Source organism: Canis aureus, chromosome 6, assembly GCF_053574225.1.
Source record: "Canis aureus isolate CA01 chromosome 6, VMU_Caureus_v.1.0, whole genome shotgun sequence".
Taxonomy (NCBI): domain Eukaryota; kingdom Metazoa; phylum Chordata; class Mammalia; order Carnivora; family Canidae; genus Canis; species Canis aureus.
This window is the reverse complement of record NC_135616.1, coordinates 75,438,335-75,466,295: the sequence shown is the minus strand read 5'-3', so window position 1 is coordinate 75,466,295 and position 27,961 is coordinate 75,438,335. Positions and strand designations below refer to the sequence as shown.

The 27,961-nt window shown below is 32.6% G+C and overlaps 1 protein-coding gene across 1 annotated transcript; it reads left to right on the top strand.

The window, feature by feature from the left end:
* Nucleotides 1–176: 176 nt before the first annotated feature.
* F13B (coagulation factor XIII B chain) lies at nucleotides 177–27,961 on the top strand. Its single transcript, XM_077902333.1, has 12 exons — nucleotides 177–464; nucleotides 3,709–3,909; nucleotides 5,703–5,888; nucleotides 7,959–8,135; nucleotides 8,970–9,146; nucleotides 12,179–12,358; nucleotides 12,446–12,628; nucleotides 13,940–14,122; nucleotides 17,249–17,449; nucleotides 18,396–18,578; nucleotides 22,916–23,125; nucleotides 26,349–27,961. Exons 1-12 carry the CDS (start codon nucleotides 401–403, stop codon nucleotides 26,351–26,353), a joined length of 1,950 nt encoding a protein of 649 aa, XP_077758459.1. The 5' UTR covers nucleotides 177–400; the 3' UTR covers nucleotides 26,354–27,961.

The following is a 27,961-nucleotide window of genomic DNA, read 5'->3' as shown; positions in this document are numbered from 1 at the left end:
TGTTTCTAAGTTCATCTCTCCATTTGATCAATGATGGTAAAGAGATCAATGGCCACAGGTGAACTTTACTCCATGGACTTACAATAGGGATTTGAAGTTGAAAATTTACCTTGTTTTTTATGCAGTCTGAGTTAATTATTTATGCTGCTGCTCTGTTTCCCTTATAAGTTATTGTATTCTTACTGGACTCTGGCATGAAAAGTGTTGTCCATGAACATAGCCTGTGTTATTTTGGTATTATTCAAAAATATTTTAAATGAAATATAAGTTTTGTTACAAAGACACTTAGACAGATGTTGTAAATAATTAACTTTTTCTTCAAGCAAAGTATTGTGTACTTACTGAGGAGTCCCTAGTGCTTTAGAATTGTTAAAAATCTTTGTTGGGCACACCATTGAAGATGAGGTCGAAAGATTTTTCTTTTATCATCATATTCATCATCTCAGGAAAACTCTTTGCAGAAGGTAAAATTAATTTGTAATATTCTCTATTCTCTAAAAATTATAAAAAGGAATTTTAACATACATTTAACTTGAACTTTTATTATAGACTTTCGTTTTTATGTACCAACTTTATAAAAAGCATATGTCTTATCATTTTAATAAATATTTAGGCAGATTATTTTTCTCCTTTGGGCATAATTAGTAAGCTATTCCTATAGTGACAAACTTAGAAAAACAAAACAAGACAAAAAAGAAAGAAAGAAAGAAAGAAAGAAAGAAAGAAAGAAAGAAAGAAAGAAAAGAAAGAAACAAAAAGCCATTTCGTATCACTAGGTTTTAGAACCTAAATACTTAAAAGGGTTTTTCAAGCCAACAGTACTGCCACTTAGAAGTTGTATGTTAACCTTAATTCTAATTTCATATTAGAATTCATTACTAACATGGCAAAGTTTGTATAATTTAAGTTTTATGTTCATAAAGTGAGAGCTTAGTGTGGGAAATTGGAGAAAGAAATAGCCATAATTCATCAAAATTTTTGAATCTTCACCCTTTTTTTTAATTAAAAAATTTTTTTTTGAATCTTCACCCTTTGATGTTTATACTAATTTGTTCATTGGTTGAAATTTTTAAGTAGTGATTAGAAGGAGGACCATAAAATTGATCATGCAGACAAGGACACTTCTGAGAGTGAAGTGGAGCTCTATTAATAATGATGTTGGACAACGATGTAAGTTATGACTGTACTGATGAACTCCCTCACTCTTAGAGATCTTTATCACCAGACTGCCCAGTGTGTGAATAAGTGTGCCTGAGGCAAGCAGAGTACGTGCAGATTATTGAGGAATAGTTAATTGTGCTATTTATTAAACTGTAAGGAGAAAAAAAAACCAGACAGGATAATGAGGTGTCAGCAAGAGTGAATATACAAAATAGGAAACCACAGCAATAAGACTTTCCTAAAATAAACACCTAAGGGAATTTATTGAAACAAGATGCCCCATGGATTATAATTGCCTTTTAGGCAATAGTTTACTACAAATTTCTACCACAAAGGATCTGCAATTAAAATTATGCAAGTAAAATAAATAGAATTAATCATATTTAATACATTCAATTCTACAATAAGATATCATTTTTGCATGAATAGTTTACTGTCTAAACTAAATATTGCATGAATATTTTTCTGTCTAAATAGGGAGACACCAGCTGATAGAATTTTCTATCATCTTTACCATGAAGACATTGTATTTCTAGATAATTTCCTGATTATTACATAGTTATCTCTTCTTTTACTCAAACAAACCAGAAACGAAAAAAAAAGTAACCATAATTTCATATTTCCATGCTTTCTCTCACCCCCATTAGGAACATTAGGGGTAAGAATTGAATTTAATGTCACTTCCCATTTTATAACATGCAATCATCATTGGTCTATGAAATTGCCGCTTTTGCTTTATTTATGCATTTCCTCCCTTTGTCGCTGACCCTGAATTCTATTTCCCTTAGCATCAAACTGGGAGCCACTAACAGGTGTTTGATATATTCTTAAATATTTAACTATCTGAACTGTGTCTTGTTTTGTGCGTGTGCTTTACAATTCACATAAATGAAAGCTTGCCATAGAGTTTATCTTCTTACTATTTTGTTTTACTTGCTATCATTTAAACATATTTCCATGTTGCTGAATCTATTTTGTTACTTTCAACTGTTACACAGTGTTTCAGATATTTTAGTTATCCAGATTCCTAGTGATGCACAAATAGTTACCTCTAACTTCCTTCTTTTTTTCTAACTTCCTTCTAACCACAAATAACTCTAAAATGACTGTGTCATATAATTATCTTATTTAGTTGTGACAATTTTTCTGTGAAATGTGTGTTAACAATACTTCGTTGTCTACTTAAAAGTTGCTAAGAGAGCAGATCTTAAAAATGCTCATCACATGGGAATAAATTTGTAACTGTGTGGTGACAGACATTAACTGGATTTATTGTGAGATCACTTTGCAATATGTGCAAATATATATGTACAACCATTATGTTGTATACCCCAAACTAATATAATGTTATACATCAATTATATCTCAATAAAAATTATCTCAGTAACTATAATATATACTTCTGTGTGACAGGCTTCTTTCACTGAATAATATGTTTATGAGATTCACCATTCAGCATTCACCACAACTGCATGATATTCAGCATTGTATTGCTGTACAATATTCCACTAGACGCATGTCTAAAATGTGTTTATCTTTTCGGTCATGAACTGGCATTTGAATTGTTTCCAGTTTGAGACTACCTGAATAGTGCCGCTATGAACATGTCTTTAGGTGCACAGATAAATACTTTTATTCCTTCTTTCATTTTGTCAATGTGGTGTATTACATTGACCAATTTTTGTATGTTGAACCATCCTTGCATTCCGGGGATAAAGCTCACTTGCTCATGGGTCCTTTTAATATGCTGCTAAATTCCATTTGCTAGTATTTTGTTGAGATTTTTTGCACTGATGTTCATAGGGATGAGTGCTTTTTAAAAATGGTATGTGTATGTTCTGTCTTAATATTGCCAAAGAACACTGAGTACTTTTTATGAGGTCTGTGACCATTTACATGTCCTGCTTTGTAAAGCTCTTGTCCAAGTCTGTTATTTTTTAATTAGTTGTCTGCCTTTTATTTAAAAAAAACGGCATTCATTACAAAATTTTGTAGGTTTGCCTATCTCAGGCAAAATTTCAACTATTCTAGAACTCTGCTATCCAATATGGTGGCCACTAGCTATATACAGCTATTGAAACATGGTTAGTTCAAATTGGGATGTGCTGTATGAGTAAATATACTCTGGAGTTCAGACTTAATAAGGAGAAAAAAATGAAAAATATTTTTAATATTTTAATGGGTCAGATAAAATGTATTATTAAAGTTAACTTCAACTACTCCTTTTATTAATGTGACTATTAGAAATTTTAATTACATATGTGGCTTGCATTATATTTCTATTAGAAACTGCTGTTTCACAAAGTTAGGGAAATCCTCCCTGAGGAAGTGGCCAGACCAGTTTTATTCTGACTTTTGGTTATTGGTGATTGCTAGCAGATTAATTCTGATTGAAATAGAAGTCCCTTAGAAGGTAGGTATTAAAAACAAGTACTTGTTAAAGTGGCTACAGATACTCTGAATTTAAAAATATACTGTCATGCAATCACACATTTCATGGTTTTAGATATGTTTTTCAGTTTTCAGCTTGATATTTATTCATTTCAGAGAAAACTTGTGGTCTTCCTAGTGTGGAAAATGGAAGAATTGCACAATATTACTATTCTTTTAAAAGATATTACTTTCCAATGAGAATAAATAAAACACTGTCATTTGCCTGCTTGGCTGGTTATACAACTGAAACTGGAAAGCAAGAGGAGCGAATCACATGTACCCAGGAGGGCTGGTCTCCAGAACCACAGTGCTTCAGTGAGTCTATGGGCTGTGTCCTCAGAATATTTATAATACTTAAAGAGATTAGTCCATAAGGGTCCAAAATAACCTGGTGGGTGGTGAAACCTTTTGGTTGATGAAAACAAAATTACTGGCCCACTGACTCTTTTACAAAATGAAGGCATATTCTGAAATTCTGAAACAATATTTCTTATTAAAATGTCATTGTCTTTGTTTTTAATAGTCCTATAAAAAGAATAAGGATAATTATTGAAAATGATATTATCATATTGCAAGAAACAGAGATGCAAAAGAGTTACTTTAAGGATTGAGGAACCTAAACAGATAATTGTGCATAAGAAGCCAGAAAAATGCTTGACTCTGGTCTTAAGAAGAATAAGATTATTACTCTAGTGTTTTATCCTTTGAAAGACTCATCTCTCCTTTTTGTGCCAACTTCTCCAATAAATTCAGAAAAGTGTGTTTTCTGAATTTTGAGTTCAAATTTGAAAAAAGGAAATCTGATTGGTTCATCTCATTATTTCATGCCATGGTACCCTATAGTCAAACCATTAATGAGCTTCTATTAGATCAGCTGACCTCTTTTGAGCAAAGGATTCTCTAAGCTCTGTTTTGCAGAGTAGAGGCTTTAGTTGGGTCTGTTTCATTTAGAAAAAAAATGAATATGATGGTTACAGAGGTTGTTATATCTAGTGAACATATCCATTTGGGATAATGATCCTTTCCATGAATTGAGAACATACCATAAATTTAAGCATAGCACTTTTAGTATTAACATAGACCATAGATTAACTCTAATAAATAAATAAATATTCATAACTAGTACTTAAAAATAAACATTAGCAAGAGCTTTGAAATAAGAGCCAGAAAAGAAGAACTCAAGTTGAGTATGTAGTCTAATGGTTAAGACACAACCTCCACAGTTAACCTGCCTGCATTGGAATTCTGCTCCACCACTGGGTAGTGGGCTTTGTGAGCCCAAGTTTCTCACCAATAAAATGGGCATAAAGCTACTGCACTGAGATAATTCATATAACATGCTTGCCACACAGCAGGTACTCCATATATTTAAACTCATATTAACCTTGGACAAGTCTCTTAACTTTTGTGAATTGATTTGTTATAAGGGTCTAATAGTACGGCTTAAAAAATTATTGCACCCCATTCAGTGCTGAAGTAAATTTATCATCTAACACAACACTATTGTAAGTGTTAGCTAAAAAATAACTGCAAACTCAAAGATTTTGAATTACATGTCTGTGATTCAGTCTTGGTCTACACGGACTGACTATGGACTGGCTATGCAGACTTACTATGTAGGAAATCATTTGCTGAATTGAAAAAAATGAATGAATAAAGTTTTCACATTAAGGTATCTGCAGACTTATTTAAGGATCCATAAACTAGGTATATGCTTTTGTTACATGGTGTTAAAAATTGTCAAACACAGTAGATTTAAAAATATTAGGAAGAAAATCCAAATGAAATTTCTTCTATTAGCCACTAATGATAGTTAGTGGAAGAGCTCTGTTATATTTTCTAAAAGTAGATGTGAGAAGAGTGGGATTCACTACCAGAACTGAAGTTAATCAATACAAAGAGTGTCATCGTTGAGTTGAATCAAATTTTGAAGAAATTTGGTGCAGAACATGCAGGATAATTCCAAAATTAAATCAGGAACTGTAGAGTGAAATTTTTCTCTCCCCTTTAAATTTCAATAATAATATTAAACTTTTGCCTTAGTTTTACAATTAAGTAAAAGACAAGCTTAATTTCACCAAGTTAAGCAAAGACATTTTTTCCCATAGAAAAGTGCACTAAGCCTGAGCTGAGAAATGGTTACATCTCTGATGTAAAATTAATGTACAAAATTCAAGAGAACATGCGTTACGGTTGTAATTCAGGATATAAAACCACTGGAGGAAAGGATGAAGAAGTGGTTCAATGTCTTGCTGATGGATGGTCTCCTCAACCTACCTGTAGGGAAGAACATGGTATGTGTTTAAGAATCACCTCCTAAAGCCCAAGATAAGGGACTGAGAGGATAGTACTTTCTTATATTGAAAGACATTTTTATTTAACAGAATTGATTTTTCATTATGTCTGCAAATGCAAGATGTTGATATATTGTTTTTCATATATGTTAAATGTTTCCTTAACCCAAGAGTTGAGAACTCCCACAACTCTCCTACTCCACTAGTTCCTATTTAATTTTTTAATATTAATAGACTTAATTTTAGAGCAGTTTTAGATTTGCAGAAATATTGAGCAGCTTGTACAGAGAGTTCCCATATACCCCTTCCCACTCTTGGCCACATACAGATTCCCCTCTTAATGACATTTTGCATTTAGCGTGGTATATTTGTTGCAATTGATGAGCCAATACTGATATGTTAACCAAAGCTCATACTTTAGGGTTCATTTTTCGTATTATACAAACTATGAGTTTTGTCCAATGTGCAATGACATGTATCCACCATTAGGATATCATACAGAATAGTTTCAATGCCCTAAGAAGCCTCTGTTTCCATATTCATCCATTTTTCCTTTCCATCAAACCCTTGGCAACCACTGATCTTTTTTTTAATTATAGTAAATACACATAACATGAAATTTACCAATTTAACTATTTTTAAGTGTACAATTCAGTAGCGTTCACAATGTTGCATGACCATCCCCATTTTTTCCAAAACTTTTTCATCAACCCAAGCAGAAACTATACCCATCCCCCCTCTATCCCCCACCCTACCCCAGTACCCGGTAACTTCTATTTTCTATCAATTTCCTTATTTTAGGTACTTTGTATAAGTGGAGTCATTCAATAATATCCTTTTACACTTGTCTTATTTCGCTTAGCATAATGTAGTCAAGGTTCATCTGTGTTGTAACATGCAACAGAATTTAATTTCTTTTTATGACTAAATAATATTCATATATATATGATAGATACCTCACATTTTATTTATCCTTTTATCCATTTTTTAAAAACTTTATTTATTTATTCATGAGAGATACAGAGAGAGAGAGAGAGGCAGAGATGCAGGCAGAGGGAGAAACAGGCTCCATGCAGGGAGCCCGATGTGGGACTTGATCCCAGGACTCCGGATCACGCCCTAGGCCGAAGGCAGGTGCTCAACCACTGAGCCACCCAGGCATCCCTATCCATTTATCCATTGATGGACACTTGGTTTGGTGGCAGTTCCTCTAAAAGTTAAACATAGAATTACCATACTATCCAGTAATTCCACTTCTAGGTATACACCCAGAGCAATTGAAAGCAGAGACTCAAGCAGACACTTGTACACCAATGTTCCTAGCAGCATTTTTCACAACAAAAGATGGAAGCAATTCCTTCTTTATAGTAATGAAGAAAAGAATGGAATGGAATAAAATGAAAAAAAAAAACCCTAAGCCTATTTCTTGCAACATAAATAACTATTTCCTTTATTAGAGGAGAATTTGGGATAGTATCATTATTTTTATTAGTAAACCAATATCAATATATAAATAATCCAATAATTTGAATATACATATTTTGCTACTGTGTTGTTAGTCATTTAAATTGTACAAATCCTTAGATGACACATAATCAAAAAATTGTTACCACACAAGACTTCAGTTGAATTCTGACCTTTTGCCAAGTACACTAGACTAGAATTTAGAGAAGACTGGTGGCATTAAGACACAGGTGTATAGGGCAGCCCCAGTGGCCCAGCAGTTTAGCACTGCCCTCCGCCCAGGGTGTGATCCTGGAGACCCAGGATCAAGTCCTATGTCAGGCTCCCTGCATGGAGCCTGCTTCTCCTTCTGCCTGTGTCTCTGCCTCTCTATCTCTCTCTATGTCTGTCATGAATAAATAAATAAAATATTTTTAAAAAGACACAGGTGTATTAAAAAAAAACAGGAATAGAGAAATGGGACACTGGCTATTCATCAATTTTGCCAAAGGTTAATTCCACTAAATGTGTTTAAGATTTTGTGAAAATACGTTTTGAGATTGATTTTTAATATTATAGCTTTAGTGATAAAGTGCACAAAATAAATAACATTTATTTTTTTTTTAGAAACATGTTTGGTCCCTGAATTATATCATGGAAATTATTCCACAACACAGAAAACATTCAGAGTGAAGGACAAAGTACAGTATGAGTGCGCTCCTGGCTACTATACAGCGGGAGGAAAGAAGACCGAAGAGACAGAGTGTCACACGTACGGATGGGCCCTCACACCAAAATGTACCAGTAGGTCCTCATTTTAAAGACAATCCAGTCTCATTTTAAGACTTTGTCTCATACAGCAATGTTTATAAATTGTCCCACTAGTTATGCTTCATTTTTCATACTTTTTGGGGTTTTTTTTTTTGCTTCTAGTTTTAACTATGCTGATCATAGGCTTTGATCATTTAAAGCTCTCAAGTAAAAAAAGAACTCCTTTTAGTTCAGTTAATTATTTAATAAATATAGGAATTGACAAGATTTTATTATATAACAAAATATAACATATAATATAATGTTATATAATTATATATTATAATCATATATAATTATGATTAATATTATATTTATAATATATAATTATATCAATAATATTTATATAATATTATATAATATTAATTATATTATATTTATTTATTATATAATATTTAATAAATATAGTATATAGTATATTATTATATAATATATAATAGAATATAAATATATTATATAATTATATATTTATAATATTATAGAATATAATATATGAATATATATTATATTATATTATGATTAATATATTAATATAATATATATTATATAATTATATATTTATAATATATGATATATAATATAATATATAAATATATTATATTATTATATTATGATTAATATATTATTTATATATGATAATTATATGATTATTAATATAATTATATATAATATAACATATAATATAATGTTATATAATATAATTATATAACAAAATATGGCAAATTAACTAATTTCTATTCCAGATATAGTACATAAGTAGTAGGTAAACTTTGTTCAACAGAAAAAAAATAACACTCTTTTGTATTTCATTTGTTCTCTCATTTTTAGAGTTAAAATGCTCTTCTTTAAAATTAATACAAAATGGTTATTTTCATCCTATTAAGCAAACGTATGAAGAAGGAGATGTTGTTCAGTTTTTCTGTCATGAAAATTATTATCTAAGTGGATCTGACTTAATTCAGTGCTATAACTTTGGTTGGTACCCAGAATCTCCTGTATGTGAAGGTAATTTTTAAAATTTCATACTCACACAAAATATCATGCTTTAGCTTTAATTTCTCTGAAAAAAAATGTTTTGATATCTAATCCTTGTCCTGAGTCTTATTATTTTTAAGTTTGAGGTAGAATTTAGTGATTCATCAGTTGCATATAACATTCAATGCTCATTACTTCAACTGCCTTCCTTAATGCCCATCACCCAGTTAACCCATCCCACCAGCCCTCCCCTCCAACAACACTAGGTTTGTTTCCTAGGGTTGAGTCACTTACGGTTCACCTCCCTCTCTGTTTTCATTTTATTTTTCCTTTGCTTCCCCTATGTTCATTGATTTTGTTTCTTAAATTCCACATATGAGTGAAATCATATGGTATTTGTCTTTCTCTGACTGACTTATGCTTACTCAACCATCAAAAAGAATGAAATCTTGCCATTTGCAATGATGTGGATGGAACTAGAGGGTATTATGCTGAGTGCTATTTTTAAAAATAAATACGGTCTTTCAAATCATTGCTATATATTTTCAGCAATATTTAATCTGAAGAAATCTTGAATTTTGTATTAGTTTGTAGAGTGGTTATAACTTTTAAACTCTTTATTATAATAAATAAATTTTATTTATTGGGAATTATTAGATTCAGTTATCCCAAGCTGGCAGCTTTCTGAGGGTTCTTTCTTATTTAGATACATATTTCCTGATATGAATATACAGTCTTCAAAATGATGAGGGTAAAGAACAGAAAAATCAACAGAATATTACCCAGAGTAAAAATGAAAAGTATGGTCCTCAATTAAGAGATATACTAAAATGTAATGTCTATGGTAAGTTTCTATCACTGGACATGTACAAGCAGATAGTATGATCACCCGTTGGAAGACAACAATTCAAGAGTCATTTAAACATACCTACAGGGATCCCTGGGTGGCGCAGCGGTTTGGCGCCTGCCTTTGGCCCAGGGCACGATCCTGGAGATCCGGGATCGAATCCCACGTCGGGCTCCCGGTGCATGGAGCCTGCTTCTCCCTCTGCCTGTGTCTCCGCCTCTCTCTCTCTCTCTGTGTGTGACTATCATAAAGAAAAAAAAACCATACCTACAGTGATATATGAAGGAGATCCAAGCCTAGCAGAGGGAACTGATTTGAAAGAGTAATTGACACAATGTGACAAATATGATAAAGTCATGTATAAAGTATTTGAACAAACATTAAAGGTTTTGATTGATATTGTGTGGGATAGCATTTTTGGAAGTAATGTAAAATATTTGAATTGAAGGAGTTTGAGAATTGGGAATGGGGAGAGGTAAAGGTCTTGATAGCTTCTATTTTCCCTGTAATATAGAAAATCGTCATTATTGGTAGACAAGAGGAAGACAAGAAAGTGGAACTTGGAAGAGAGGATGAAGATTTTTAACAGATGCTAGGAGAGGTGAAAAAGGAAGATGACCACGAGTATGAGATGGGATTGCCCAGAATGATCCTAACTTCAATGTTTTTGTTTTTAATTTTCCAGTCCTACTCAAGAGCTTTGGTCTAATAGTAGAGGAAAAAAATGTTAGCAAATTATCTGTAACGTGTTATTCCAGAAATAAATACCAAGCTACTTAAAATCTACTCCACCCTCCCCACCCAATTAGTCAGCATGCCAATGTGCCTGTTATTTTCTCTAGTAAATAGTCATTAAATGTAGGGTGGGCAGTGCAGTTGGCTGAATAATAATAAATTATATCCTAATCTCTGGAACCATTGAGGTACCTTACTGATATGGCAAAAAGGACTTTGCACATGTGATAAAGGTAGGTATCTAGAGGTAGGAATAATTTCTGGGATTATCCATGTGGGCTCTAAATGTAGGAGGCAGAGGGAAATTTGACTACAGAAGAGGAATAGAGATGTGACAATGGACCAGAAACAAGAGGTTGGAGCAACAGGAGAAAAGGTCATGTGCCCAGGAATGCAAGCAACCTCCAGAAGTTTGAAAAGGCAGAGAACCTGATTTATAAAGCTTCCAGAAGGAATGCAGCTCTCCTGACAACTTGATTTTAGCCCAATGAAACTGATTCTGGACTTCTGGCTTCCAGAACTGTAAGAACAAATTTGTGTTATTTTAAAACACTTAATTGTAATAATTTTTCCCAACATTCCTTTGAAAGGAAATGAACACAGTCTGTGATGTAGAATTGTTAAGGAGATTTGATTTCAATCATATAGACATAGGTACAAGAACCACCACTTAATAGTTAATTTACCTACTTCAAAAGTTTTATTTTATTTATCTATAATATGAGAAAAAGAATTGTCCCTGCTTAATAAAGCTATTTTAGGATTAGAGGAGATAATGAATGCTGTTTTAATTTGCTTGCTTTTTCGGTTTCCTATTGGTGCATAACAATGCTATTACAAGTTTAGCAGCTTAAAACAGCACACTTGTGTTATTTCACAATTTCTGTAGATTAGGATTTGAGCACAGATTATCTGGCTCCTCTGCATTCCTGTTGGACAAGACTGCAATTAAAGTGTCAGCTGGGGCTTCAGTCTCATGTGAGGCTTGACTGGGGAAGAATCTGCTTTCAAACTCGTGGTTTTTGGTAGCATTGAGTGCTTTGCAGATGGTTGAACTGCAAGTCTCAATTTCTTCCTGGCTGCCTGCTGGAGGCAGTCCTTTGCCTATTGCCTTTTTGTCTTCCCCATTTGGGGGCTTATAATGTGGGAGCTTGCTTTTTTATCAAAATCAGCAAGAAGAGAGTGTCTCAGCAAGAATGGCCTTATTGTACTATGTTGCCTATCACGCTACATAATCACATACATCCCATCATCTTTGCGGCATTTGCTGGTTAGAAGCAAGTCACAGTTCCTGCTTACTTGGAGGGTTATCACACAAGGAAGTGAACATCAACAACATCAAAAGTGGAGCTCAAGGAGGTGACCCTAGGATCTGTCTTCCATACTTCCTATGGTACTTGGCTTAAAGAATGCGCTTATTAAATCTACCTATTATAGTTTTGTAATTATATGGCTAAATATGGTGATTTTTTTATATAAGGAAGAAGAAATCGATGTCCTCCTCCACCTCTGCCTCTAAACTCCAAAATCCAAACACATTCAACAACTTACCGTCATGGAGAAACAGTTCATGTAGAATGTGAGCTTAATTTTGAGATACAAGGATCAGAAGAAATACGTTGTGAAAATGGAAAGTGGACAGAACCTCCGAAATGCATTGGTTAGCAACACCTTAATAAGCTTTCCCTAAAATGAAGTCTGCATGTGTAGCTAAATGGTCTTTTTTCCTTAATTTGTCTCTTTTCAGAAGAAAAGAAGACACCCTGTGGGAATCCACCCTTCATTGAGAATGGTGCAGCAAACCTGAACTCTACGATTTATTACAATGGGGATAAAGTGGCATATGAATGTAAAAGTGGGTATCATCTCCGTGGAGCCACAGAAATTACTTGTAAACGTGGAAAGTGGACACGTCCTCCTGAGTGCATTGGTATGTATGCTCGATTTACCAGCAAATAGCTAAGCCTGTTGCATAAAATCTGTCATTCTTGTTATTCAATCCAAATACTTTTAGCAAGAGACTACTGTTTAGAAAGGTTAAAAAATACATTGATTCAGCACCTACTCTGCCACTTTTTTTTTCTGTATATGCAGCCATCTTAGAATTTAACCCAATATAAAGAATTGGGAAACTAAAAAGAATTTTGAATGTACAATAGTGCTAAGTATTGTTATCTGACCTGTTTGATACTATGACTTGAGCTTTATTTTTTATTTTTATTTTTATTTTTTTTGACCTGAGCTTTAAATGAAAGCACATAAGTAACTCTGGATTGGGTAACTGGCCATGATCATGCTCTACTTCCTCTCCCTTCATGTCCTACAAAGTTACACTAAGGCACTCTGTTCCTGCCTTTGAGTCAGTCCTTCTGATATTGCTTATGCATCTGGCCAGTCTGAAGCCTACACCCTTCTGAGACCTTTCCCTGGTCTTTTGTTTTACTGACATGCACAACCAGGCTATGCTGCAACCAGGCTATGTTGCCAGGCTACTCCTCCCATCATCCTTCTCATTTCTTGATCTCTCCTAGAAAGATCTTCACAAAGATGTTTACTTAAAATTTACTTGTTACATGAGAGAAATGCTATTAAGGATGCTAAAGAAACAAGCAGAGTGAGAGAAGAAATAAAGAGAGAAAAAGTGGAAAATTTCATCCATGGATTGACTGAGATCTGAGATGAAAAGAATGAGAATTAAAAAGTAAAAGTGGATAATGACAAAGGATAGTTTTAGAATTGACCATAATCCTCAGGTTATTGTTTATCTTTCTACACATTTTAATAATATTTGTATCATGATTCCTTCATAAGCAAGAAAAGTGACAAATATGCATATGTTTGCATGTTTAGGCAAATGGCTGTTTATTCTTACTTAGTAAATTTTTAAAAAATATTTTATTTATTTATTCATGAGAGACACACAGAGAGAGGCAGAGACATAGGCAGAGGGAGAAGCAGGCTCCATGCAGGAAGCCTGATGTGGGACTCGATCCTGGGACTCCAGGATCATGCCCTGAGCCAAAGGCAGATGCTCAACCACTGACTCACCTGGGCGTCCCTTACTTAACAAATTTTTAAAATATTTGGGCTGAATAGCATTATTCTTATTTCTGGAAAATTTAAAGATCAATTGTCCTGAATAATATAATACAAATATTGAAGAACAGTAGTATGGATAACTATATGATATCATTATGTTGTTATAAGTTCATATTAATTTGAAAATAACCTCTTTCCTTAGAAAATATTGAGAATTGTAAGCCTCCACCTAATGTAATAAATGGGGCTGTCGTTGATGGATTATTAGCAAGCTACACAACAGGATCCTCAGTGGAATATAGATGCAACGAATATTACTTATTGAGTGGAGCAAAAGTATCTCATTGTGAACAAGGAGAATGGTCATCCCCACCTATTTGCTTAGGTAAGACAGAGAACACATTATATATTTTTTTTAAAAATTTTTCCAGCTTTATTTAGATACAAGTGATAGATAACATGAATTTAAGGTATATGAGGCAATGAGTTGGTATACATATATGTTTTGAAATGAGTACTACAATAAGGCTAATTAACATTCCCTTCACTTGACATTGTCATAGTTGTACCAATGATCTTATCATTATGAGAATGCATTTAAGATCTACTGTCTTGGCAACGTTCCCGTATTCAAAAGAATATTGTTAACTCTAGTCGTCATTATGTACATTAGATCCTAGAGCTTATTCCTTTTATAACAGCCCATTGAATTTCTTTTACCATTATGTTTGTATTTTATGTGATTTTTATGTAACATTTTATATAGCATGGGAATGAGGATTTTTGTATAAATCCTTTTCCCCAAGTGTTTTCTCTTCTCATTTCTGTAAGCAAAAAATCTAATATCATAGGTTCTAAAACTACATTAGTTCTTAACTACTGCTTTTTTAAAAAATTGTGGTAAAATATGAACAACAAAACTTTACCATGCTAGCTTTTTTTAAGTGTGCATTTCAGTGGCATTTCAATAGATTCACATTTTTGTGACTGATTACTTTTTGTGTTTTCTCCTAACTGAAATCTCGCCTTATTATAATCCTCATCATCTCTCCCTATATTGTCTCCAGAATGTCATTTGGAGAGAATAATCAATCCAATTCTTTCCTTAGTAGAGAGTATTGTTAATAGCTTTCTCAGCTGTCAATTCCTCACTTGAATGGTTACCTTTGTTCTATTTTGTTGAGCAAATAAGAACATGTTTGTGATTACTTTAAATATATTTTGGATTAAGACATGGTGTAATTAACATTAATGTTTAAGTGGAGACTTAAAGGAGCTATCAAAATAATTATCTAAGTTGAGATAACTTTAAACACTGATCAATTGAGTTTATTTTTATTTGATTTGGTTAAGTATTAATATATTAATTATATATGCTTATATATATCAAATTAATATATTTGATAGAAATGCAATTGATTTCTGTCTATTAATTTTGTATCCTACAATTTTACTGAATTCATTTTTTACTTTTAATAGTTTTAATGGAGTCTTTAGGATTTTTGTGTATAGTAGCATGTCATCTGCATATAGTGACAGTTTAACTTTTTCCTTATCAATTTGAATGTCTTTTATTTCTTTTTTTTTTTTTTTTTTTTTTTTGCCTCTAATCGCTGTGGCTAGAACTTTCAGTGCTACATTGAATAAAAGTGGTAAGAATGGACATCTTTGTCTTGTTCCTGATCTTAGAGGAAAAGCTTTCCATTTTTCACCACCAAGTATTATGTTAGCTGTAAGTTTATCATATATGGCCTTTATTTTGTTGAGGTACGCTCCCTCTAAACCACTCTATTGAGTGTTTTTATAATGAGTAGATGGTGACATTTGTTAAATGTTTTTTTTTTGCATCTACTGATATGATCAGATGGTTTTTATCCTTTGTTTTGTTGATGTGGTATATTACATTGATTGATTTGTGACTATTGAAACATCCTTGCATCTCCAAAATAAATTCCACTTGATCATGGCAATGAATTTTTTAATGTGTAGTGGAATACAGCTTGTTAATAATTTGTTGAGGATTTTTGCATCTATGTTCACCGGGGATATTGGCCTGTAGTTATCTTTTTTTCGTAGTATCTGTCTAGTTCTGGTATCATGGTGATCCTGGCCTTGTAGAATGTATTTGGAACCGCACTTTCTTCTTCTATGTTTTGGAATAATTTGAGGAGAATAGATATTAACACTTCTTTAAATGTTTAATAGAATTTGCCTATGAATCCATCTTGTCCTGGACTTTTATTTGTTGGGAGGTTTTTGGGTTTTTTTGTTTGTATGTTTGTTTGTTTGTTTGTTTGTTTTTAATTACCAATACAATATTGTTACTAGCAATTGGTCAGTTCAGATTTTCTATTTCTTCCTGATTCAGTTTTGGAAGATTATGTTCCTAGGAATTTATCTATTTCTTTTAGGTTGTCCAATTTGGTAGCATATAATTTTTTGTAGGATTCTCTTATAATTCTTCATGTTTCTGTGGTGTCAGTTTTTACTTCTCTTTTGTTTCTAGTTTTAAATATTTTTGTTCTCTCTTTTTTCTTGATGAGTCTGGCTAAAGGCTTATCAATTTTGTTTATCTTTTCAAAGAAAGAGCTCCTGGTGTCACTGATCTTTTCTTTCTTTCTTTCTTTCTTTCTTTCTTTCTTTCTTTCTTTCTTTCTTTTTTTAGTTTCTGTATCTTGTATTTCTCCTCTGATCTTTATTATTTTTTTCCTTCTACTTATCTTGGGCTTTTTTTTTGCAGCGGGAGTGCTCCTTTAGGTGTAAAGCTAGACTTTTTTGGGATGCATAGCATATATATTTACAGTTGTTATATGCTCTTGTTGGAATGATTTGTTTATCATTATGATTAGACAGTGTTTCTTGGTCTCTTGTTACAGTCTTTGTTTTAAGGTCTCTTTTGTCCAATATAAGTATTGCTACCCTGGCTTTTTGCTTTTTTCTTCTATTTGCATGGTGTATCTTTTTATATCACTTCACTTTTAGGTCTAAAGTGTGTCTCTCATAATTTAAACAATATATTTTTTAGAATTATTATTCTTAATTCTATTGACTTTTAAAAAAAATTTATTTATTTATTTGTTCATTCATTCATTCATTCATTCATTTAAAAGCGAGAGATAGAGCACAAGCAGGGGAGTGGTAGAGGGAGAGGAAGAAATAGATTCCCTACCAAGGGGGGAGCCTGATGCAGGCTTTGATCCCAGGACCCCGGGATCACAAATCGAGCTAAAGGCAGACAGTTAACTGACTTAGCCACCAAGGTGCCCCTTAAACAATATTTTTTAATGTTCAAATTAAATGGTTTTAATTTATAATATAACAATAATAAGAAAAATGTATAAATTCATTTGTTAGGAATAAAGTGTTTCTTATGTATATGTGTGAGGAGTTTTAATAATGTTAAATATAAAACATTGCTTTTGATACCTGTCAAATTTTTCATTTTAAATATATATTAAGCTTTATATTTGCCAAATAAGTAAATAATTTAAAAGACTATTTTCTTTTACAGAGCCGTGTACTATTAACGTGGATCGCATGTACAGAAATAACATAGAGATGAAGTGGAAGTATGAAGGAAAAGTCTTACATGGAGATTTAATAGATTTTGTATGTAAACAAGGATATGACTTATCTCCATCAAACTCATTGTCTGAATTGTCTGTACAGTGCAATAGAGGAGAAGTGAGATATCCTTTATGTATTAGAAAAGGTAAAACAGTGCTTTCTGACAATTTATCAGGTGATCAATATTATCACTTGAGTTCAAAGTATATGAAAGACCCTATGCAACTCAAAATTATTATCTTCTAATCTATAAATTGGAAATGATCTGATCAATATCCAATAAGCACATACACTTAAGTAGGATGACATTGCTGACATCTTTTAATTCCAATAAGTCAATTTTATGAAGAGAGAAATTAGTAGGTCTTATAGATATCACCAGACTATCAGAGGACTGATACCCCTTTTGTGAACAGTCAACAACTCTGGAAAACATTGCTTTTCTTGGGGTTTGCTGGAGAGTATTGTTTCAGAAAAGGGCTTGATGCAGATTTAGAGATTCCGTATTCTCCTTGGATATGGAACTATTTTATTACTTTTAATAAGAAAAAAATGGAAGAGGATGCATACAAAAAGCATGGCTTCAAAGGGGCTTCATACATTTTCACTTTTGATTAGATAGAAAGAGAAAAATAAGATCATGATCATTAATACTTTGCCAGTTTTACATATGTATTTCAATATTATAAATAAAATTGTAACCGCAATAATCACTTGTATAGTATGAAGTTATTGTAGAACTATGCTCTCAATTATTTAAAAAATGACAGCTACTTAAAAATATTTTTACATGAAATATCTCATTTTATTTCTTTTTTAAAAGATTATTTATTTTAGAGAGAGAGACATATTGTGGAGAGGGGTGGGGCAGAGGGAGAGAAATCCTCAAGCAGACTCCACACTGAGCACGAAGCCCCAGATGGGGTTAATTCCACACCCCTGAGATCATGACCTGAGCTGAAATCAAGAATCTGTGCTTAACCAACTGAGCCACCCATGTGTCCCTATCTTATTTTATTTCTGTAGCAATTATTAAAGTATTAGAGGTTTATTATAAAAATTCATTGTATATTTTTAAATCATTTTTGCAGAATCTAAAGGAACATGTGGAGCTCCTCCACTTATTAAAAATGGAGTCATAATTAGTTCGACATTAGGCATCTATGAAAACGGTTCCTCAGTAGAATACAGATGTTTTGATCACCATTTCCTTGAAGGGTCTAGGGAGTCCTATTGTTTAGAGGGAGTGTGGACTACACCACCATCGTGTTTAGGTATGTACTATGAAATATCCACCTATTTAATAAAATAAAACCATATTTTGATCACTTTCTATTTTCTGTTAGTTGATATAACACTATTATAATGCTTAGTTTGCTATATTTGTGCATCAGTATACTTATGTCATCATTGGTTTCTATTCTTTCCTACAGATAATAAATAACTATAGTCCAGCCTGCCCTAACAAATATTTATTAAATACAAACCACACACCAGTTACTGGTGTTGTATGGGGCTATTAAATGAACAAGCCATAGTGGTGCGGATACATGTGTTAACAGTTATCATTCTGTGTGATCGGTACTATAATAGAAAATATGAGTACAATGGGGAAATAAAGATAAAAAGTTGAAGCAAGTTATGCCTTATTAGTGAAGCATCTGAGTAGAAGTAACAGTATCTACCAAGATTCTCAGGAGGAATAAAAAGGCAGATCTTTAAATAAAAAGAAAAAATTTTTTCCATTTCTGACTTATTTACTATCTTATTTCACCAGCTTGGACTTGAGTATAATACTGAGTAGAAGAGGCAATGGATATCTTGTTTTCCAAGCTGACAAGTAAAATTTTCAATAATTCATCTTTAATTATAGGGTTATAAATATTTTAAAATCAAATTTAAAATATAGATTGGTACCATTTCTTCCTTGATAATTGCAAGAATCCACCAAACATGCCATTTGAGCATAGAGTTTTCTTTGAGGAAAGATCCTGACATCTCTCAGTTTTGATACGGTGGCTTATAAGAATTTGCCTGTAATATCTAAATTGTCAAACTTGTTGACATAATGTTGTTCACAACATCCTTTTACATTCATTTTAATGCCTTTAGTGGTATGTCTTTGTTATTACTGCTATTAAGACGTATCTCTTCTTTCTTTCTTGACTGTTTTGCTAAGGGTCTATAACTTTTTTTTTTTTAGAAGTTTGGGGTTTTTTAGAAAAGATTTGTTTATTATTTTAGAGAGAGAGCACACAAAGGAGGGGAAGCAGGGGTAGAGGGAGTTTCTTTAAAACACTATTTTAAAGCATACTTATTCAGTCTGACAATCTTTCCTCTTATGGTAGACTATTGAGTCCTTATACATATTAAGATAAATACTGATAAATTTTGGTTTATAACTACCATCTTACTATACTAGATATATAACCTATCTATTCTGTATTCTTTTCTCTCTCTCTCTTTTTCTTTCTTCTGGGTAAATTAATTCTTTTTATACCATTCCACTCTCTACTACCTTGTCAATTATACTTTCCTGTTGGCTTCCTTTTACTGTTATCACTGAGACTACATAATTAACCATGATTTATTACAGTTGAATATAAATTAGTACTTTTACCACTTTTCTAGGACCCAGAACATTTTATCTTGATTTACCCTTCCCACTTTTTTTATTACTGTGTCATGCATTCTCATTCTACATATAGTTTAAGTCCCAAAGATACAATGAATATTAGGTTGTCCAAAAATAATCTTTTAGATTTATTTATATGTTTTTCAGTGATTTTTTTCTCATTTTCCTCTGTTTTTCACTATTTCTGATAGGGATCATTTTCCATATGCCTGAAAAATATTTCTTTATTATTTTCTCAGTTTTTGTTTGTCTGCAAATTTCTTTATTTTCCTTGACTTATGAAGAGTAATTTTACTAGGGATATATTTCTAGCTTGATTCTCTTTTTCTTTCCATGCTTTAAAAGATGTCATTTTATTCTTTTCTGTATTTTATAGTTTTTGTTAGTAAATGCCATTCTTAATGGTACTTCTTCAAAACTAGGTTTCTTTTTGTACTCTACTGGTTCTGAGATTTTTTTCCCCTTTATTTTCAATAGGCTATTTATGTGGGGCCTTCACGTGCATTTCTCCAAGCATTTCATTCTTCAAGTTGGTAGCACTTCTTGAATCTGTGGCTTGATTTTTCAAAGGTCTAGAAAAAAAGTTATCTAACTTTTATCTTCTCTTTGTTTCCATTTGGCAATTTTTTATTGATATATCTTCCAATTCATTAATCCTTCCAATCTGCTTTAAACTCATCCAATGAGCTCTCAATATCCTTGTATTTCTAGAATGCCCACTTTATGCTTTCTTTTTTGTATATTTCAGTTGTCTGATGAAAGACAATCTTAACATCTATTTCTTCACCATGTTAATCACACTTATCTTTAAGTCCTTGCTTGCAGACTCCATTATCTGAATCACCTGGAGGCCTGTTTCTATTTCTAGCCTAATTTTTTTTGCTTATTCTGTTAACAGTTGATTAAATATCAAATATTATGTATGGAAAATTTTAGAAGTTTGCAACAATGATGTCATCTTGTTCCAGAGAATACTCATCTCCTTCCAGCTCATAGTGTAGGGGAAATTGGCCTCAATCTAACTAGAGATGAAGCGTTTTCTAAGCGTATCTTCAGACCTTTGTTCACCCCTACTAATAGAATATAACCCCGAGGGCTCTTCACTAAGAGTTTGGTGTTAGACAAGTTTCCTCCTTCTTGACTTTCTGCTTGGCTCTTTATCCTCTCTCTTTCTGCAAGTCAAGAATAGGCAAATGCTTCAAGGGAAAAGCCAGAGCAGAGTACCCTGTTTATTCTCTGCACCTCCCATTCCTGAATCCTTGACCCCTCAAGTCCTGGCTGTCATAGCTGATCTAAATTTCCAATTTTCTATCCTCAACAATGGGAGATTTCCAAAAGCTCTGCTAGCTCTATGTTTGCTGTTGACCATTCTCTACAGTCTCTCAGCTCATGCTGAGAATCAACAAATGCTCCAAGAGCAAAATGCCACACAGAATGTTAGACTCATCTGGATGAGCTTTAACCAGAACCTTCGCATCTTGAGTACTGATTGCCTTAGAAATTCACCTCTGCCTTGAGATACTTGCTTCATGTCTGTTTTCAGATTTTCTAGTTTTTAGTAGAAATGCTGGTCTGATATAACTATTCTGTCATAGCTGAAAACAGAAGGTCCATGAATTAATTTTTAACTTGTTTTAATTAAAATTTCATGTTTTGTAGAACCATGGCATTTTTTTGGGGAATTTTAAATTATAGTGCCATTTGACCTCATTTCCAAAGATATTTTGCAGTAACTATAAAGATTCTTTTAGAGTCTTTCTGATTATTTTTGTTCATTCTTATTCTATCTATAGAACTGCTAGCATAACATCTGACACATTGAGATTCAATAAATACTTACTAAAAATATTGAAAAAAGATGTTTGTTAATGTTTTACAGTTGTATGATTCATATGTTCTATTAATAACTCTGGACCTTTAACCTACCTCAGGGCCTACTGTTTAGTCCTATGTCATCCAGGAGGCAAATAAGGACACACTCCATTTCCTGAAATAACTTGACATTTTGAAAGTATCAATATTTTGGAAAAAAATCAAAGAAATTTGTTGGGTATACTAATAATTACCTTAAGTTTTTGTTTTAATGCATTAGTGGAAGGACACAATAATGTTTTCAATGTTCAGAATTTAAATCATCTTAATCTAATATTGATATTCCTTAATAACTAAAAATTTAAAAGGGGGAAAACTGTCAACCCCTCTGGAATCCATCAAGTCATAGAGTTTGAGTCATTGTTGAGAATCCAGCTTCTTTTTACATTTCCATAAAATCTATCCAACAATCAAATACTTTGTCTCATGGAGATTTTATTTGAGTTTCCTGAAGAAAAAAAAATAAGAAAAAGAGTGTCATTTCAATAATTATTAGCAACTATCAATGCTTTTTATAAAAACACCTTTTTTAAAATTTATTTTTTATTGGTGTTCAATTTACTAACATACAGAATAACCCCCAGTGCCCGTCACCCATTCACTCCCACCCCCCACCCTCCTCCCCTTCTACCACCCCTAGTTCGTTTCCCAGAGTTAGGAGTCTTTACGTTCTGTCTCCCTTTCTGATATTTCCCACACATTTCTTCTCCCTTCCCTTATATTCCCTTTCACTATTATTTATATTCCCCAAATGAATGAGAACATATAATGTTTGTCCTTCTCCGACTGACTTACTTCACTCAGCATAATACCCTCCAGTTCCATCCACGTAAAAACACCTTTTTTTGTTTGCTATCCTTAAAACCATAATGGTATAAAACTAAGTGACTAGCAGGACATACACTTTTTCCAAATCCAGGACCACAGAGATAAATGGCAGACTTTTTCTGTGAGCTTTGAACATATTTTCTGACTCAAATATTAATTCTGACTTGGTTGCCACTCTAATGCCTAGGAATTTTAAGGTCATCATGAATAGGAAACGCAATGCTCCCTGTTAATGCCAAGATGTGTCAAGATAATTTTCTTCTTTTTATTTTTCAGAGCCTTGCACATTATCTTTTGTTGAAATGGAAAATAATAATGTATTCCTGAAATGGGATTTTGACAATAGACCGTATATTTTCCATGGCGAGTATATTGAGTTTCTTTGTAAGAGAGATACATATATAGCTGAGTTCTCAATGATTGGATCTGAACTCAGAGTACAATGTGACAGAGGGCAGTTAAGATATCCAAGATGCATTCACAAAGGTAAGGAGAAGCTAGTGCCTATAACTGGTTATTTTCTTCAGATTTTTATTCAAGAGATTCTTTATGTTATAAATTTCAGAGATATTAGGTTCAACAAAATTCCAACTTTATGGTCATTATATGGGAAAAAAAATTTTATTGTTTTCAGCCAAGCAGACTCTGACAACTTTCTGAGTTGTCTGAATTCGAAGTGTTGTTTGCTATTTCATATTTGTGACACTTTGGCACTTGGGCAAATAAATTGATTCATATGTGCAATATTTAAATGTGAGAAACAACTTATATGTTGAGATAGAAAGTTGCGTTTTCTTCCACTTCCCAGTATAGGTACAAGTGTAAGTTATGGGAAGATGGAAAGATGGGAAACAAAGTTGCACAAATCTCTCTGCTGATAGAACATATTAATAACAATGTTTAAAATTGTTATTTTCAGGAACGTATTTCTGTGTAAGACCTTGAAAACACTAAAGTGTTTCCTTATGTGACAACTTAAATATATATATATTATACTTTTTTATTTGTTTTTTCCTCATTCTTTTTTGGTTTTTATTTGAGCACAGTTTACACACAATATTACATTAGTTTCAAGCATACAACACAGTGATTCAACAATTCTATTGTTATGCTGTGCTCACCACAAGGGTAGCTATGATTTGTCATCATGCAACGCTATATAATACCATTCATTATATTCCCTATGCTGTACCTTTCATTCCCATGACTTATTTATCCATAACTGGAAGCCTATATCTCTCTCACTAAGTCCCCTTTTCTCATTTTGTCCATCCTTCTATCCTCCTTCTGTCTAGAAACCATCAGTTTGTTCTCTGTTTATGGATCAATGTCAGCTTTTTGTTTCTTTGTCTTGTTTTTTAGATTCCACATATAAGTGAAATCATATGGTATTTTTTTCTCTGTCTAATTTATTTAAAGACCCTGAATAGCCAAAGCAATCTTGAATAAAGAAGAACAAAAATGGAAATATCAAAATTTTAGATTTCAAAATATACTACCAAGATATAGTAATCAAAATAATATGGCACTGGCACAAAATAGACACATAGATAAATGGAACAGGATAGAGAGCCTAGAAATAAACCCATGCTTTTATATGGTCAATTAATCTATGACAAACGGGGCAAAGATATACAATGGGAGAAAATAAGTCTTTCAATAAATAGTGAGAGGAAATCTGGACAGCTACATGCAAAAGAATGAAACTGGACCACTTTCTTACATGATACACACACACACACTCAAAATGGGCAAAAGACCTAAATGTGAGACCTGAAACCATAAAACTCCTAGAAGAAAACAGATAGTAATCTCCTTGTCTTTTGCTTTAGCAACATTTTTCTAGAGGTGTCTCCTGAGAAAGAAAAACAAAAGCAAAAATAAAGTATTAGGACTACAGCAAAATGAAAAGCTGCATAGAAAAGGAAACCATTGACACAACAAAAAGACAACCCACTAAATGGAAGAAGATATTTGCAAAGGATATATCTGATAATGGGTTAATATCCAAAATATAAGAAGAATTTTATTTTTTTAAAGATTTATTTATTTGAGAGACAGTGGAAGGGGGAGGGGCAGAGAGAGAGAGAAAGAATCCTAAGCAAACTCCATGTTAAGCATGGAGCCTGATGTGGGACCTGACCTCAGAACCCTGAAATCACTACCTAAGCCAAAACCAGGAGTTGGATGCTCAACCAACTGTACCATATGGGTGCCCCAATAGATGGAAAATTTAAAAGCCTCCCAAATGCAGTGCCTGGATGGCTCAGTCATTTAAGGATCCCACTCGATTTTGGCTCAGGTCATGATCTCAGAATCATGAGATTGAGCCCCTTAGGCTCAATTCTCAGTACAGAGTCTGCTTAAGACTCTTTCCCCCTCCCTCCGCCCCTTCTCCCACCACTCATGCTCTATAAATAAATAAATAAATAAATAAATAAATAAATAAATAAATAAATAAATATTTTTAAAAAATAATAAATTAAAAAAGGGACAGAGGACATTTCTCCAAAAAAGACATACAGATGGCCAAAGACATGTGAACAGACAAAATGATGCTCAACAGTGCTAATCATCAGACAAATGCAAATCAAAACCATGAGATACCACCTTCCACTTGTCAGAATGGCTAGAATGAAAATGAGAAGACATAAACAAAGGTTGACAAGGATGTGAAGAAAAAGGAACCCTCGTGCCCTGTTGATGGGAATGTAAATTGGCACACCTGCTTTGGAAAATAATATGCGGGTTTCTCAAAAAGTAAAAATAGAATCACCATATGATCCAATAATTCTATTTCAGGATATTTACCCAACAAAAACAGTAATTCAAAAAGATATATGCACCCTTTTGTTTATTGCAGTATTGTTTATAATAGCCAACATATGAAAGCAGCCCAAGTGTCCATTGATAGATAAATGGATGAAGGATATGTAAGATATTAAATATATAATGGAATATTACTCAGCCATAAAAAGATGAGATCTTGCCATTTGTGACAACATAGGTGGATCTAGAGGGTATTATGCTAAGTGAAATAAGTCAGAGAAAAACAATAACCTTTTTTATATTTCTTTATGTATGAATGAAGAATAATCCCGTTTTTAGTAAAATATTACAATAATACAATAAAATGATCTAAATCACTTTATAGGATTAGGATTTTGACACTTTTAAAGATATAGTATAAAATGGAAATTGTACTTTATGTTTAATTAAGAATATTATAGAAATAACTGAATGCAAAGTGTACGTGGTTTTGTTCTGATCATTATGAACAATGAACAAAAGGACATGAACAACAAAAGGGCAACTTTTTAAATACTTTGAATAGTCTGTAAAAAATACTCATAAAACACTCATGGGTAAAAAACTAAAATTTTTTAACTATGGTAAAATCAGGATAGAAAAATTTTATATGTATTTATGTGTTGTGATGTATCTCAGATTTCTCATTTCAAAAAGAAAAAGGTAAGTGACTTAGAAAAAATTGTTTAAAAATTGTATTATTGTATCAAATGGCACTGAATTTTTAAAAAGGAATTGGTGGTATAATTTACCAAGTCTATCTACTTGCTTTTATCCATAACTAGCTAAAACAATGACTAATTATATGAAATATTGAAGCACTGAGATTATAATAAATACTTGACCAGAAATGTTGCTTATTTCAAAAATCTCTCTTCCTTCTTCTCTCTTTCTCATCAAGGATGATGTCTTATCAACAACCCTTAAGGACATAAAATATATGGCAGAAAGAAGAATGGCGTATCATCACATCATTAAATCCTTTACAAAACATAATTTTTAGAAGAAAAATTACAAATCTCTACATTTTAGCTTTCTTGAAGATTTAAATATAAATTGTCTATGTCAAATATTTTTTATTTATAAATAAGCCAGAACATGTTTCCTTCCTAGTTTGACTGAATTGACTGAATTCCATCTGTTAAAAAGATTGATCCATACGTCAAAATGTTTGTTTCCTAATATCCATTCATTGTGATATGTTGTTGCCTTCGAGATATTTGTCCTTATCATATTCATTAATATTAAGGTTTTCTGTTACTCTTAATTCAATCTTTATGTCACTATTAATGAACCAAACACACTAGAGATAAGAAACTATACATCTTATTGGAAGATTTACTTTATTAAATACAGAAGAGACTTCCCTTTACACTTTCTAAATGTAAAGAACCTTAAAAATTAATTATAGGGGTGCCTGGGTGACTCAGTGGTTGAGTGTCTAACTTTGGCTCAGGTCATGATCCCAGGGTCCTGGAATTGAGTCCCACATCAGGCTCCCTGCAAGGACCCTGCTTCCCCTCTGCGTCTCTGCCTCTCTGTCTCTCATGAATAAATAAGTAAAATCTTAAAAAAAAAAACTATAGTATTAGCTTAAAGGCTAATAATTAAATTTTGAATTGGTGAACTATCCACATGTTAAAACGTTGCCCAAGGAATATGGCTAAAAACAAATAACAACTCTTTCCATTTTTATATTTTGCACTTTCAAGTAATTGTTGGAATGATGCAGATTATAACATCAAAAATCAGCCCTGCAGCCTGACATTGTCAGTATTACCAAGGTCTGTTGAAGACTTTTTATACCCACAGTGTCACTTTCTGATTTGATTAACAGTTATATATCTAATTGTTATTAGGGTTCATTCATAAGCACTGTAATAGCACTACTTGGGTACTAGGACCACTGGTAGGACTAGTTGTTGTTATCAGAACAGCACATTTTCTTATCTAGAAGCTATTTAGTTCACCTAACTCAAGACTTTCTCAATATGATGACATTCTTTAAATCTCCAAGTAACAATTTTCTAATGAAGGACAGCTAGGCCTAATCCTAGCTGTGGATTACATGTGAATTCATGTGGATTACATGTGAATGTGGATTACATGTGAATTCATTATTAAACGTATATTTCAGAACTGTCCTCGAGTTCATAATCACTCTTTTAATATTCTATAGTCATTATCCACAGTGGATCCATAACACTGAAATTTGCTTGAAATTAAATGTCAATAGAAAAGTGTTCACCACTTTCATTTGATTGAAAATTCATCAATCCATTCATAAACAATATTGAACACCTGCTATATATATCCCAGAAAACAGATTTGCTCAACTGTCTTAGGACTATGTATTTAGTATTACCATATATTCTGATTTTTTAATTGTGCAATCTACTGACTTTTCTATGTGGAGGGGGAAACTAAAAATATTTTGTGAATAATGTGGTTCACGAGCTGTCGATATGTAAACCCCAAATGTTAAATAAATGAATGTGTAAAAAAATGCAACAA